Below are 14025 nucleotides of genomic sequence, written 5' to 3'. Positions count from 1 at the left end.
CATGGCTATTGTTGTGCAAATTTCCTAGAATCTTGGTCCAGTGGAAAAAACTTGGGCTTCAAGGAAACAGAGTCAAGCCAGGTTGAGCGAGATTACTACCTAGATGGGTGGCCAAAAACGTATTGCTTTTTCCCCCCCTTGTTTTGGAATACGTGACTATCGTCTTGAGTTCTATTTCTTTCATTTATTCCCCAGCAAAGTTATATGGTTTTCTAGGCCCTAAAGGGATGTGAGAGAGAGAATATGAAGGAATTATCGGGATCGAACTAGGATTCGAAGATTTGCGAGGCCTGAAAACACTCGACGGTTCGCTGTGTTGAGAGAGCGAACGAGTAAATCATGAGTCACTCATTCGAATATTTAGAACCCTCACAATAACTTGTTTCTACCCTTCGCGTTCTATCCACGAGTTAAAAAAGGTTTACTGCTAATATAAGACTTCTCTAAGACCAAGGGTTTATTAAAGTCCATAAACAAAAAATGTAAATTGCATAAAGTTTACCTCAATAGTCCTTGTGTACATGGATAATGAATTAAGATATAAGAAACATAAAAATAAATTAAATCATTTATTAAAAATTCCTAAACGTAGTTATTATGAGTATGAAATAGACAAAGCCAAAGGTAATTTGAAGGCTACATGGAGGCTTCTTAACGAAATTATAAACAAAAGGAAAGCAAGATGCAAGCTGCGCTACCTTCTTCCTTTTTATATAACGATAAAGAAAATAAGGATACTGTAGAAATTTCTAACAACTTCTGTGAATTCTTTACAAATATTGGCCCAAATTTAGCTAGTAAATTGCATAATCCACAGGCACCCTATCATACTTTTCTAAAAAATGAGGTTAGTCAATCGATCTTTCTAAAAAAATCAGGTAAAGCTGCTGGTGCAGATCAAATATATATTGATAATATAAAGCATAACATTGATTCAATTGCTGAGCCTTGAACATTTCCTATTTATTTATGACTGAGCTCTGGTATTGTGCCTCAAGAGATAAAAATAGCAAAACTAACTCCTATTTACAAAAATGAAAATCAATCCCTTTTTACTAAATACAGACCAGTTTCAATTTTGCCATCTTTCTCTAAATTTCATGAGAAAGCAATACATGACAGAATTTTAGAATTTATTGATAAACATAGAATTCTCTATCCACACCAATATGGCTTTCGATCTAATCACTCAACAAACTTAGCTATAACGCATCTAACTGGTAATATTTCAGGTGCAATAGATAACAAAGAAATATGTGCTGGTATTTTTCTATATTTATTAAAAGCCTTTGATGCAGTAAACCATGAAATTTTATTACATAAATTGGCATATTATGGTATTAGAGGTCCTGCACTTGAATGGCTAAAAAACTATTTACTGAGATCGTAAACAAACAGTAGTATATTATAACAATTTTTCAGATTACCTAATCATGAAATGTGGAATTCCACAAGGAAGTATTCTTGGTCCATTGCTCTTCATACTTTATGTCAATGATATTATAAATAGTTCTAAAGTTAGTTAAAATATAGATAATTTATATGAAATTATAAATACAGAACTTCAACAGATTTCTATTTGGTTAATTGCAAATAAACTATCTATTAATATTAAAAAACTAAATATTTAATATTTAAACCTAAACAAGGGAAAATTCACTTGAAAGAAGATGGTATTAAAATAAATAACAAGATCATAGAGCAAAAATCCAATATTAAATTCTTGGGGGTCCTTATTGATGAAAATCGTAATTGGAAAGAACATGTACTATCATTGCTAATAAAATTTCAAAATCCATAGGTGTTACTTATAGATCAAGAGCTTATCTTTTACAGACTTCCTTGTTTCAACTGCATTTTTCTCTTGTCTACCCGTATCTGTATTATGATAATTTAGCTAAAAGACTTTTTACTAATGCAAAACCTTATGCACATACTGCTCCTCTTTTTCAAGAAGATGGCCTTTTGAACATTATGAATATACATCTTTTTCAAGTTGGTTTATTCATGTTTTCTTTTAACACACCCCCATTCAGACCCTACCTGTTAATAGTCGAACTCTGCCCGACGTTTTTCATACTATCTTTCACAAGAGCATTGAAATACATAATTATGTCCAGCGAGACAAGCAAGCAAATATAGACCACACAAACGTTAGCACAAATACAAGGAAATTTACAATCTCTTGGCAAGATCCAACATTTTGGAATTTGCTTCCACCAGATATTTCACTAATAAATCACCCTTCTACTCATTGAAAAATAATTTTGAAAAATATTTATTACACATAATTTGACTTTAACATCTTTAATAAAAAAGCCTGGATAAATTCTGCGCATTGTATGCAAAATAATAATATCAATACAATTTATTTATTCATATTTATTAATAATTAATTCTCATTCAAGTACATTCTCTTTTGAGCATCATATTTTTTTCTTATTAATATTCTCATTTACAATTCTATATTTAATTAAGGCACAGGTAGCCCAAGCTTGGATTCTGTGGTGTCGTGTTATAAGAAAATGTATGGGGATTCATCAAAAATTTCAATAAAATCATTGAAACGTGAAATAAAGCCTCGAAATTTTACCCGATCATTGAGAAATAGCACTTCTTTCGCTCTGTGTGGTTATTTTTTGAATTTAGCATACATTTTCTTATGACACATTTGATACATTTCACATGACACCACAGAAACCAAGCTTGGGCTACCTGTGATTAAGGTAGTCTAAAATTATAAGCCCTAAGGTTTCTTTTGGACTGCCTTGCCCTAGGTATATGACTTCTAATTTTATTCCTTCTTTCCATATGTAAATAATGTCTATTCATTTATTTATTTATTTTGAAAATAATAAGAAGGATAGTGCATATATATATATATATTGTAAAAGGAGGAGGAAGGTAAAAAAATATGTATATTTTATTTGTTAATATTCTACAAATGTTATTATTATTATTTCGAATTGTAAACTATACTATTTCACATATACCAAGGATTAATTATAACAAATCTGAATCTAAGACGTCTACTAAGATTATTCATGCCATGACCCATGGTAACGTTACGTCACGAAGTTTTACCACGAACAATCAATATTTTGTTTAAATTCTCAATCTACCGCAATGACGAGCACTTATCTTATACATTTATTATAGCCCTTCAAATCATGCAAAATGTTCCCAACGGTGTAGCAGTCCATTTGTGACTTTTATCTGAAATCACACGAAAGAAGATTACTTATTTTTAAAATGGAGGGTTACAAGACCGAACAGTTTGTGGATAAAATAGACGACAACCTCTTGTGTCCAATATGGTGAGTCGTGTCTAGTTTATCCCATAGTTTAGGGGATATCTCGGTTTAAAGTTCTAATTTCTCACTAAGCTGTATCATATTTTACTCCATTAGAAAATATAGTTAGTTTTCCAGTACAATGCCTGTAAAATCTCTAAAATTTAATTTACACGATATCAGACGATCGAGATTAAATCTCAACCAGTTCGCTTGGCATTGACTTCACAATCAGTATTTTCATAAACGATTAAACTTTATAGTGGCAGGGATTATTACAAGGAAAATATAAGAGAATTAATTGTAATATCAAATGATATTTTATTTGTTTTACTTCTCAGAGTCAGTGTAAGAATTGTTTTCTATTACTATTTAAGCGAAAACAAGTATTAGACTTCGAAGCAAATCATATGTTGACACTTAAAGCAGCATTTCTTGGAATCAGAAGCCGCAGGAAGCCCAAAGTCGGCTTCTGTGATGCTATGCAAATTTTGAACTTTTTTGTCTAATCATGAGCATTACATTGAATCATAACGTAAAGGTAAAAAGGTAAAGGTAAAGGAATGAATTTATATAGCGCAATTTCCAGGAGCTCAATGGCGCTTTACAAGATCAGTGGAGGACTTTACGGACTGCATAGACTCAAATCCCAAATGGCGCACGGTCAGTTAAAAACGAAGCATCTAGACTGAGCCAAATTTCAAAATGTGCAGTTTTTTTCTTATAAATTGATGATGCAAAATTTTCGCTATCCTGAATGTAAGAAGAAAAGAAAGACAGAACAAGTGAAAAAGTAAATATTTTGCATTGACACCTTATTATTTCCTTGCATTTGGCCCTGGACGCCTCTACTTCGTTTCGGTTATTATTCCCCAATATTCACTTAATTAACAATAATTAATTAATTAGTTAATTAACAATAGGCCCGCAAAAAGAGACATTGTGTCAAATTGAAGACCAGAAATGGAAAGAGCACTTCGATATTAGTAAGGAGTCAACGTTTTAGCAAATAACGTTGAGAAATGCCATTGAATATTTACGGAATGGATCATAAGTAGCGTGCGTCCTTCGAATTATGGATGATTCACGACGCGAAGCGGAGTGCAACTCTAGTTATTTTTAATGGTGCTTAGGCAACCACCCGAACTTCCCAAGTGCTTGTATAACATAGCACGCGCGCTCTCTTCATTATAGAAAATCGCATATTTTACAAGGATTTGTATGGGAAAATGTGCTGGATGGCAAAGCTTGCCATTCAGCACATTTTCCCATGCAAATCCTTAAAAGATTTTCGATTTTATATTAAATAGTATTTCTCCTGTGTTACATTTTATAAGCTGAAACTTTGCCTTTCACTGAGTCCCGAGAGGATTAATTCTGGGGTACAAAACAATGGATTTTTTTGGATGAGGAAAGACGTCTTATTTTTTTGTCCCCCAGAACAATTCCGCTCGGGACTCAGTGCAAGAGGTCTATTCCTGGGCGAAGATAATATCTTACACATTCTGGTTGGTTTTGTTGTTTGTTACAGCCACGACGTTCTGCGAGATCCCATCATGAGTTGTGAAGAGGGACATTCGTTTTGTCGATACTGCATTGGACAGTGGTTGAGGAGTGTCGATAGGTGCCCCTTGGATAACAGCTTGATTGAAGACCGGAATTTCTCGCGTAACCTTACTGTTAGAGGCGTCATAGATAACCTAAAAGTTTATTGTCATCCCCAAAGAGAAGATAAAAATCATAATCAGGAGTCAGCTCCAGTCGATGTAGGTAAGTGCATGGAAAAGTGATCTGCTTGTTTCGCCTTCATAAATTCATTTGTTTAGATAACTACTTGTCACTAGAGCATTAGTTCCTCAGCTGGGTCAGCCCATTGTCAGGATATGGAAGGGGGATCCGGATCCCGATTCACGCTCTATTTTGTCCTGAAACACGTCGGGCACGCGCGCCCTCGAAAATGTCGCGATAAATTTCACTGTCCGCCATATTGGACGTGAGACAACTATCGGAGACTGGAATCTACATTTCGATTAACGGCTTCGTGATCTTTTCGGCTTGATCGTAGAGCAATCGTGTATTTCTGATCGTATCGAAGTTGGCGGGAAATGAGGGAGCTTTGCTCAAGGCTTGTTTTGATACCAAATATGGCCGTGTTTTGGTCTTGAAAATTTTTTTTTAATCATGTTTTTAAGGCTAATGATCACAAAATGTCTTGAAAATCGAAAATAACGTGTTTTAAGCCTTGTTTTATTTTTAAGGAACCTAAACGTAAAGCTTTGAAAATTATGTTATGAGAATCCTTTGTGATTGAGCCAAGATGTGTTCTTTTTAGTTTTTTGAAATTTGTCTTTGATTTCTTCCAAAAAAATTGTTTTTCGCACACATTTTATGCCACGATGCCACGATTTGGAGTGGGACAGTTCATGAAACAACAAAAAGAACTACGAGAAAAACTTTTCATGAGGAATCGAAGAATGGAAGACCTAACGAAGGAGTTGGAAGATGTGGAAGAGGATATAAGGTCAAAGGAAAAGGTTTTGAAGGAGAAATACGATAGACTTCGTTATTTGGAAGAAAAGGTAAGATTTACCACTACTTATATGTCAACTTATAGTCATTTTTGTTTACATCGTTCAGTGATAATCTGGTATTTAAACTTTTAACTCACGTACGCGCGTTAGCTGAAGCTTGAACGTACATCTAGATTATAGAAGACATGATTTTTTACCTTAAATTAAAACTTACTCTAATACATACTGTTATTAAAAATGAAATGAATATCAAATGATTATGTACAGTAAGAGGAAGGAAGACAGTATTGCTGGGTGTCACTTGATGCTTTGCCTTGCTGTTTCATGTTCATCAGCTGATCAATCACAATCCTTTCAATAGGATTCTTTGTGGTTGACAGGTTTATTATTTGTCAGTGTTTTACCACCCTTTGGAGCAGATGAGATTCATAGACTATTATATATATCAGCTCATTGAAACCTAGCAGTTTTTGCTACTTCATGCATCAAATTATTATTTTATTTATTATAAATTTATCACATTTAAGCTTAATCGTAAAAAATAATTATGCTTTCAATTGACAATATTGATGTGTACATCTGAAAAAGGACAAACATGAATATTATATTATTCTTACTAAAGTTATTACATATAAGCTTATATGTTATTGTATTTTGGTGTAGATAGGAAAGAAAGTAGATGAAGTAGAGGAAATGGTTGAAATAGGGGAGGAGTTGAGTGGAAGACAGAAAGACAGGTTGCTGAGTATTGAAGGGAGTTTTTTGTCAGATCAAGCAGTAAGAAATAGAAGGAAGACACCAACAACTTTGAAAGAAAATGGAAAGATAGAAGGAAGCAAGTCAGTTGTAACGAAGAGAAGAAGAGAGATGTTTCAGGCAGCTAAAGAAATAAATGGAGCAAGTCAAGAGTCAAGTGTTCCAGCTGAGGTTGGGTTAATAGACACAGCGGTCACAAAATGTTGTAAAACTGTGTTAGTGGATGTTTTATCTAAAAGTAGTAAGGTAGTGAAGGAAGTGTTGCCAAGGTTTTTAAGCCAGAAGTAATAAGATATGAAGCAACTAAAGAAAATATGACAAGAAGCATTGCAGTTTATTATAGTGGGGGTGTAATGAGTAAAAAAAAGTATCGTAAGGTTTATAGAGACAGCTCGTATAAGCGTGATCCAAAGACTAAGAAGACTTTGCGTATTTCTGTTGCTCATTTACCATATCCTAGGCTTGTACCATATCATAAACTTATAACCTTTGTTAAGTCAATCCCTATGGGTACTGTGTATAGTGTGTGTGACACTTTGTGTGAAGGGATGAGAGAGGAAGATAAGGTAAGTGGCTGCTATCGTGATCTTAAAGATACTTTAATAATGTTAGGTAAGTTTTATTTATCCAGTAATACTGACTATGATCTTGTGTGGTTTAACAATGAACCTTATACATTTATTGTGTCATTGGGTGGTGATGGAGCTCCCTTTGGTAAGTACGACACAGCTTGTTCCTGGTTAATAAGTTTTTTGAATATTGGGAGAGGAATATTAAGCTGTAACGAGAACTATCTTTTGTTTGGAGCAAATTGCAGTGAAACCTGTCTTCCAGTACAAAGGTATGTTGCTATGCTTGTTAAGCAAATTTATTCTATTGAAAATGATGTTTTTACTTTATCGCACAATGGTAAATCTGTTGATGTGAAATTTCGATTTGGGGAATTTCCAAACGATATGAAAATGGTTGCTTTCCTTGCAGGAGAGCTCAGTAACAGTGCAAAATTTTTCTCTTCTTTTGCAGATGTGAACTTTGACAATGGTGTTAAAATAGATGGAACATTTGGAAGCCAAAAGGAAAATGATTGGAAGCCTTGGAAATATTCAGACCGGTTAAAAGTATCAAAGAAAGTAGATGAGGAAAAGAAAAAAATGTCTAAGAAGAATCTAGCTGACTCAACTAAGAGGACAAATTTAACAAAGTTCATATCATCCTGCAACAGCAGGCAAGAGTTTGTACCTCCAATTAGAGAACTAGTTGACAGAGTACATATTGAACCCCTGCACTTAAAAAACAATGCATGTGCCCTTGCTCATCGCTACCTTTTAAATGAGGCTTTATCATTGTCTGCAATACCATCATCAGTTACTAATTTTTTCCAGATTCATTCTAGTTCTCCATTTTCAAAATATGTCATGGCCTTAAAGACAGAATGTCATCTATCCAGGCTTGCAAAGAGTGCTATAAAGTGGTTTAATGATACCCATGGTAATGGAAAGAGCATTGATTTCAGGTTTACAGGGAAGGAATCAAGGGGGTTCTTGCATGGTTTTATGTATTTAATTGCGGCTATTGAGCCTTCTGCAGGTAAAGGGACCCAGAATGAAAGTAAACTACACATTCTTTCATACTTCTGTCTTATACTGAGAGATTGTGTATCTTTGTTTAATCGCTTAGAGATTTCACAAGAACAGGTTAGTGAACTTGAAAAGAAATGTAAAGAGTTCTTTAGAATTAACATGCTTTTCTTTACTTTTCATCCCACTGTCTGGCATCTAGGTAACATTGTTCCAGTTCATGTCAGGGAAATGAAAGACAGGTATGACTTAGGTTTAGCTCTCAATTCCATGGAAGGGAGGGAATCTAAGCATCAATCTATAGCTAGATACAGTAAAAACACAATCTATCATTTGCGGTGGCAGCAGATCTTTAGACATGAGTATGTATCTCTTCTGTGGCTTCGCGAAAGGGGATACAATGGTGGTTTGCTTTCATCAAGAAATCTGAGTTACATTCCAAAAAGAGCATTGCATGATCCCAATTACTGTTATTGTGGATATCACAAGGAACCATCTGAATCACAGTGTGTATTCTGCCTACATCCTCTCAGAGAGAAGGTAGTTGCCAGTGTAACTCAAGGGAAAAACTTGTTGTCCAAAAGAAAATAAAACACAGGGCTAGGGTATAAGAAGTATTGTGTACTCCCAGAAAATATCCATCCCCAATCCCCAATGAGGGAATTTTTTAAAGGACCCCCCAACCCCTTAATTCCATTCTTCCATACAAACTCTGTAATTTTCCTTTCCCCCTCGGAGGAAATACTTAATTCCTCTGTGGGGGTATGGATAATTTCTGGAACTACATATTCCAACAAAACACCTTGTAATTACTTTTAAAGTGTATAACGTCGATTGCTATGGAATATTATTTACTTATGGTGCCATGTTTTGGCACAAATCTGTTTTGATAAACAACATGACTTGAGCAGCACAGTGTTTTCATAAATATTATAAGTGTATGAAGGTTGTCCTGAGTTTCAAAGACTAGCACACATAACAGGATGATGTAAGTATTAAACATGAAAACAAAATATTTGATGTCAGCACACATAACAGGATGATGTAAGTATTAAACATGAAAACAAAATATTTGATGTCAGTTTTATAGTAAATGAGAAGGTAGTCAGTCTGTCAGTCAGCAGTCAGTCACTTAGTTTTTGATCGGTAATAGAATATCCCCTAATTCAGATAGGCTGGGAGGGGGCAGACTTAATGCTTTGGTTATAATTATGGCATGTGCAGACCTCATGATATGCGTAAAAAAATAATTCAGTATTTTTTGTTCAATGACTTTTAAAGTATGATTTTTAATAAACCAATTTCCAACTTATTAACTGATTTTCCGTTATGATAGGGGGTCGGTTGTTGATTTATGCTAACAACATGAGCAGTGTAAGTACCAAAGGCTTTCTTGTGACAATTCAGTCTAACAAACACATAGATTTACAGTAACTGCCTCCAAGGCTCTTCCATTTATTAACCTTAATTTAAGAATATTCCACTTATAAGATATAAAATTTAGATTTATTTTTTTAATTTCATTGAAACTTAAGAGAAAAAAACAAAACATTAACCATTATAACAAGATTTGTACAGCATATTTATCAAAATGATTACAAAGTAAATATTTTTTGCAAATGTTTTATCACTGTAACTATAACTATAAATATATGTATGTAAGACTTCAAAAATCAAGTTATTTATTATATAATACAGAAATGTGTATTTAAGTATAGAATTCCTTATTATTTATTACTCTAGAGTGCATTCAGTCAAACTGTTGAATAGTTTGATAAATGTATCTAACTTAGATAACTATTTAGTTGGCGTCACCTAAAATAGTAAAAGTGCAAGTTGTTTTCCAGAGAATCAGTGAATAGACATTCATTTGTATGTATTGTATCACTGTTTCTCCCCCTGATCTAAGTAGCAGTTTAGTCGTAGTTTCAAATTTAGGTGACATCAGCTAAAATAGTAGTTTACTTATTTAATTAAGGTGACATCACCTATTCAACAGCGAGACTAAAAGCACTCTATCACAGCATGCTTCTGGCTTAATGTAAAAATCAGTTAAGTTTTGCTTAATAATAGTGACAGTCTTGTAATAGAGTACAAAACTATAAGTGTGTACCATTATTAAATACCACTTAATACTGCTAAATAATGCTAACCCTTTTAATTAGCAGTATTTACTACTAAATAGTGCAAAGTGTTGCACACTTTTAGTGTTTGTACTCTAATTCTTTTTACCTGGATTTTAAATATTTTTATAGCATTTTTATCACTGTAAATATAAATATAAGTTTTTTTGTATACAGAAAAGTGTGTTTAAGTATAGAATTTCTTATTATTTATTATTATATCAGCATGTGTCTGACTTAATGTAAAAATCAGTTCAATTTTGCTTCACAATATTGAGAGTCTAATATTTCTTTTTGTGTTGATTAATTAGCATTTTTATCACTGTAAATATAAATATATGTATGAAAGACAGTCTTGTAATACTTCTTTTCGCCTTCATATAATAGATGCCTTTCTTCATTCAAAAGTTATGCTTGATGATTTTGTGGTACTTTTACTTAAAATTAAAACACTATTTAAATACTACTGACAACTTAGAGTATTACATCTTTTCTTTTGTTTTTGTTTTGATAGTGATTTTATTTGAAATATAAAACCATTATCTCCCTTGCAGTATTTCCTTTTTTTATAAATAGCCAAAGGTGGATCCAGGAATATTGTGGGGGGAGGGAGAGCGCCCAAACATATAAAAAATCCTGTGGCAAAACTAGATAATAGAATAAAGCAATAAATTGATTCTCAGGGAGGCGTGGATCTACTCCTGGCTATTTAAGTAAGGTTTGTTGATTTCCTCCTCTGCTTTGAGGGTATTTATCCAGTTTTCCTCATTCAGCAAAAATCACCTTTTAAATCCTAATTCGATCTAGAATAGACCTACATGTAAACAGTAATATGCCTATGCTTAACAATATTTATTTTCTTTTTTCAAGTAAGTTGGCATGGATGTTGAGGGTAATCATGTGTGTTCCATTCACCATAGTGAAACTGGATGGACATCAGCCCTTTGTTATGATAGTATACAAAGGCAAAATCCTTACCATCTTCTACAAGCACTTTAACTCTGTGTTTGTTTCTCCTCGCACCTTTCAACTTCTTGGTCAAGAAGGCTCTCACTTCTATTTTACTCATACTGGTAATTACACTAAGGAACCAAATAACTGCATCCCGGGTGGTAAAACTAATAACATGGCCTTTCTTGTTTTTTGATGAGTAACAGACAGGTTCCTTAAGCTCATCAGGACACTGCTGGATGACTAACGACATGGCTTGTACTATTGCGTATGGGATATTGCGGTGTATTTCAGCATAGTAGGGCCGTCTTATTGAAACTCGTCCAGACAACCGTCGATAAATTTGCCTTAACCACAGCCTAGCCTCGCTATCTAGTATTGAGCCAGTCGTTATTGTATGGGAGATCAGTACATGGGCAACTAAAATACACAGTGGATCAAATATCAACAACCTTTATTTTCGTAAATGTTAACTGGGAGTATAAACAATAATTAACTCTTATAAGTTATTACATTAATGATATATAATTTGAAGTCGTAATGAGTGTAACATGTATTTTTGCTTCTCGTATATTGGTGTTAATCCATGCATGGATAAGCTTTTATTGCTTTTATTGCGTTTATTAGAAATAAAATTACACACGTATAATCATCATCACAGAAAGTAAAATATAACCTATGGGATATCAAAAGTGACAAAAAAGGGATGGTACTACAACTACAAATGTGTTATAAAATTATATTTGTATGTAAAGATCATGCCTGTCCACTTAATTATTTGTAAAGAATCGATAAAAATATATAGTTTCTGGGTTAGTGAGTTCCTAGAACAAACAAAATGGAGGTCTAATGTTAATCTCGTCAATATAATATAGTAAACTAAATTCCTTAACCGTTTATGACAATAAATCTTACCATTAATTCGAGCATCAACCTCGGATGAATTGCATTCTGATATCCTGCTTGACAAACGTAACAAAGGCAACAGCAAATCCACCGCTCCTCTCCTAAAAAACTCTCCATCAAACACATTCCCACCATCAAAATTTTCCACCCACTTCAACAACTTTGACTTCTCCACATCCTCTTCCTCTCCCAGATCATCTTCCAACCTATCGACGTCATTATCATCACCAGAATCCCTCCAAACTTCCTCCAAGACTTCCTCAACCGTCAAACAAGCCGCCATTTTGTATTTTCTTTCGTACGTTATACCGCTGTACATTATGAATGGCGAAAGTCGGCATTTTTGAGGACGTGCGTGCCCGACGTGAAATCCCGCGTCCCGCGACAGTTTGCCATCGACGACCATATTCAACATATTCAAAGGCGTTAGATTTTTATTTTATTCATTAATGTTCACGTTTTACCCGAAAATAAGAAAGCCAGAATATTGAATCAGGCAATTCCAATCAAGCGAGTATATTTTCATGGATCCCGCGCTATATTTCATTCGTTTCCCGCAAATACCCTTACAGACCCTTGTAGGAGGCACAAATGTAAAAACTGGATCCAAATGTAATAAAGGTCACAAATGTAATAAACTTTGGTCACAAATGTAATAAAGGTCACAAATGTACATGTCCAAAAACCCGAAAGAAATCTTATGTATCAGTTCAAGTAAAAAAATATAATCAAATAGAGTACAAACACTATAAGTGTGTAACATCAATACCACTAAATACTGCTAAATTATGCTATTCCTATTGTTTTCTATCGTTTAATTAGCACTACGTACTACTAAATACTGCAAAGTGTTGCACACTTTTAGTGTTTGTACTCTATATAATAGAGTGCAAGCAATATATCCACGGAATGCAATTTACTAAATAGTATGAGGAGAGTGCTAATTAAACAATAGAAAACAATATAATATAATTTGAAAAGAATTGTACTATTTAGTAAAACTAATTTTTCACGGATATACTGTTTACACTCTAATAAAATAAAAAAATAAGAAAACTTTCAGCTGACTTTAATTAATACTCACATGATCCGAAAGTGGCTTGCATTATCGAAAATAAATTGATCATAAATAACTTAAAATTATGCTAATTCTATTCATAAAGTTACGCTGTTATTGATAATAAAATGGAATTAATGTCGAATAATGTATTTCTATTCTTTGTTCGCTATTTATTTTCATGTTTTTGTGTGTACGTGTGTTTTTTTTCCTTTCATTTGATGTCTCAATGGTTAATTGTCGATCATTAGTTCAGTTTCGGGAGGATCACAAGTTATCACTATTTTTTCAAAAGATATTTTTCCAAACAACTGCAACACAAAACCATGGTTTAATGCCAGTAGTCTGAAAATAATTTTCCCCTTAAAACATCACATTCCGCATTATTCATTCATTCGTTTGTTCGATCGATCGTTTGTTTGTTAAAATTCGGCCTCTAAATGTCAACTGCCGAAGTATTAAAGAGTTTGGTACTGAAGAACTGTTTCAGTTGCAAACTTGATGGAAGAAAGGGCGGATCTAGGGTGGGGTGCAGGGGGTGCGGACCCCTCCCTGAAATGAGCTAACGGTTTTCGTGTAAGCTTATAAGAAAAAAGTCAGTCAATTACGTCACAAAATTAATTGACATGCATGAAAAACATGAAAACGATATACTGATGTTCTAATCTCAATTTTATACCTATTTATCTGATTGTCTAATGTAAAAGTTGATCGAGTTTAATAAAGCTTGTTTTAGGTTTAATGTTGTGAATCGTTTTAAACATTAAACGAATTTGGAAATTGTAGAAACAATTTGTGATCTTATATCTGAGGAAAAAAATGTGGAAAATT

General features: G+C 33.6%; 3 protein-coding genes and 1 long non-coding RNA gene across 9 annotated transcripts in view; 2 read left to right on the top strand and 2 right to left on the bottom strand.

Annotated features, from left to right (window-relative positions):
* Positions 1–2367: 2367 nt before the first annotated feature.
* LOC148913469 (uncharacterized) lies at positions 2368–4935 on the bottom strand. Its single transcript, XR_016119829.1, has 2 exons — positions 4794–4935; positions 2368–3216 (listed from the first exon to the last, which is right to left on the bottom strand). It is a non-coding gene; the product is annotated as an uncharacterized LOC148913469 (long non-coding RNA).
* The window catches only part of LOC116305217 (TNF receptor-associated factor 4), a 33080-nt gene continuing 22234 nt past the window's right edge, over positions 3180–14025 (top strand). Inside the window, exons 1-2 of one of the 3 annotated variants that reach the window (XM_089030203.1) lie at positions 3180–3317; positions 4825–5063. In XM_089030203.1, the coding sequence (XP_088886329.1) occupies positions 3253–3317; positions 4825–5063 (304 nt within the window). In that variant the 5' untranslated portion in view covers positions 3180–3252. Of the gene's footprint in view, positions 3318–4615; positions 5064–14025 lie in introns of those variants that run through there. The other 2 variants (XM_089030200.1, XM_089030198.1) reach the window with 2 other exon arrangements.
* On the top strand, positions 5414–12180 carry LOC148913468 (uncharacterized). Of its 3 annotated transcripts, none has more exons than XM_089030207.1 (2): positions 5414–5872; positions 7604–12180. In XM_089030207.1, exon 2 carries the CDS (start codon positions 7732–7734, stop codon positions 8746–8748), a length of 1017 nt encoding a protein of 338 aa, XP_088886333.1. In that variant the 5' UTR covers positions 5414–5872; positions 7604–7731; the 3' UTR covers positions 8749–12180. The 3 variants fall into 3 exon arrangements, with proteins under 3 accessions (XP_088886333.1, XP_088886335.1, XP_088886337.1); XM_089030209.1 differs by having other exon boundaries at positions 5476–5872; XM_089030211.1 differs by having other exon boundaries at positions 5508–5872; positions 11151–12180.
* LOC148913467 (uncharacterized) lies at positions 9427–12740 on the bottom strand. Of its 2 annotated transcripts, none has more exons than XM_089030226.1 (2): positions 12147–12740; positions 9427–12055 (listed from the first exon to the last, which is right to left on the bottom strand). In XM_089030226.1, exons 1-2 carry the CDS (start codon positions 12550–12552, stop codon positions 12045–12047), a joined length of 417 nt encoding a protein of 138 aa, XP_088886352.1. In that variant the 5' UTR covers positions 12553–12740; the 3' UTR covers positions 9427–12044. The 2 variants fall into 2 exon arrangements, with proteins under 2 accessions (XP_088886352.1, XP_088886345.1); XM_089030219.1 differs by having other exon boundaries at positions 9427–11651; positions 12147–12724.

The sequence above is a fragment of the Actinia tenebrosa genome, unplaced genomic scaffold (assembly GCF_029948245.1).
Source record: "Actinia tenebrosa isolate PJP-AT-01 unplaced genomic scaffold, QUT_ActTen_1.0 PGA_scaffold0__85_contigs__length_37466705, whole genome shotgun sequence".
Taxonomy (NCBI): domain Eukaryota; kingdom Metazoa; phylum Cnidaria; class Anthozoa; order Actiniaria; family Actiniidae; genus Actinia; species Actinia tenebrosa.
The sequence above is the reverse complement of the archived record's forward strand: the minus strand, read 5'-3'. Positions and strand labels throughout refer to the sequence as shown.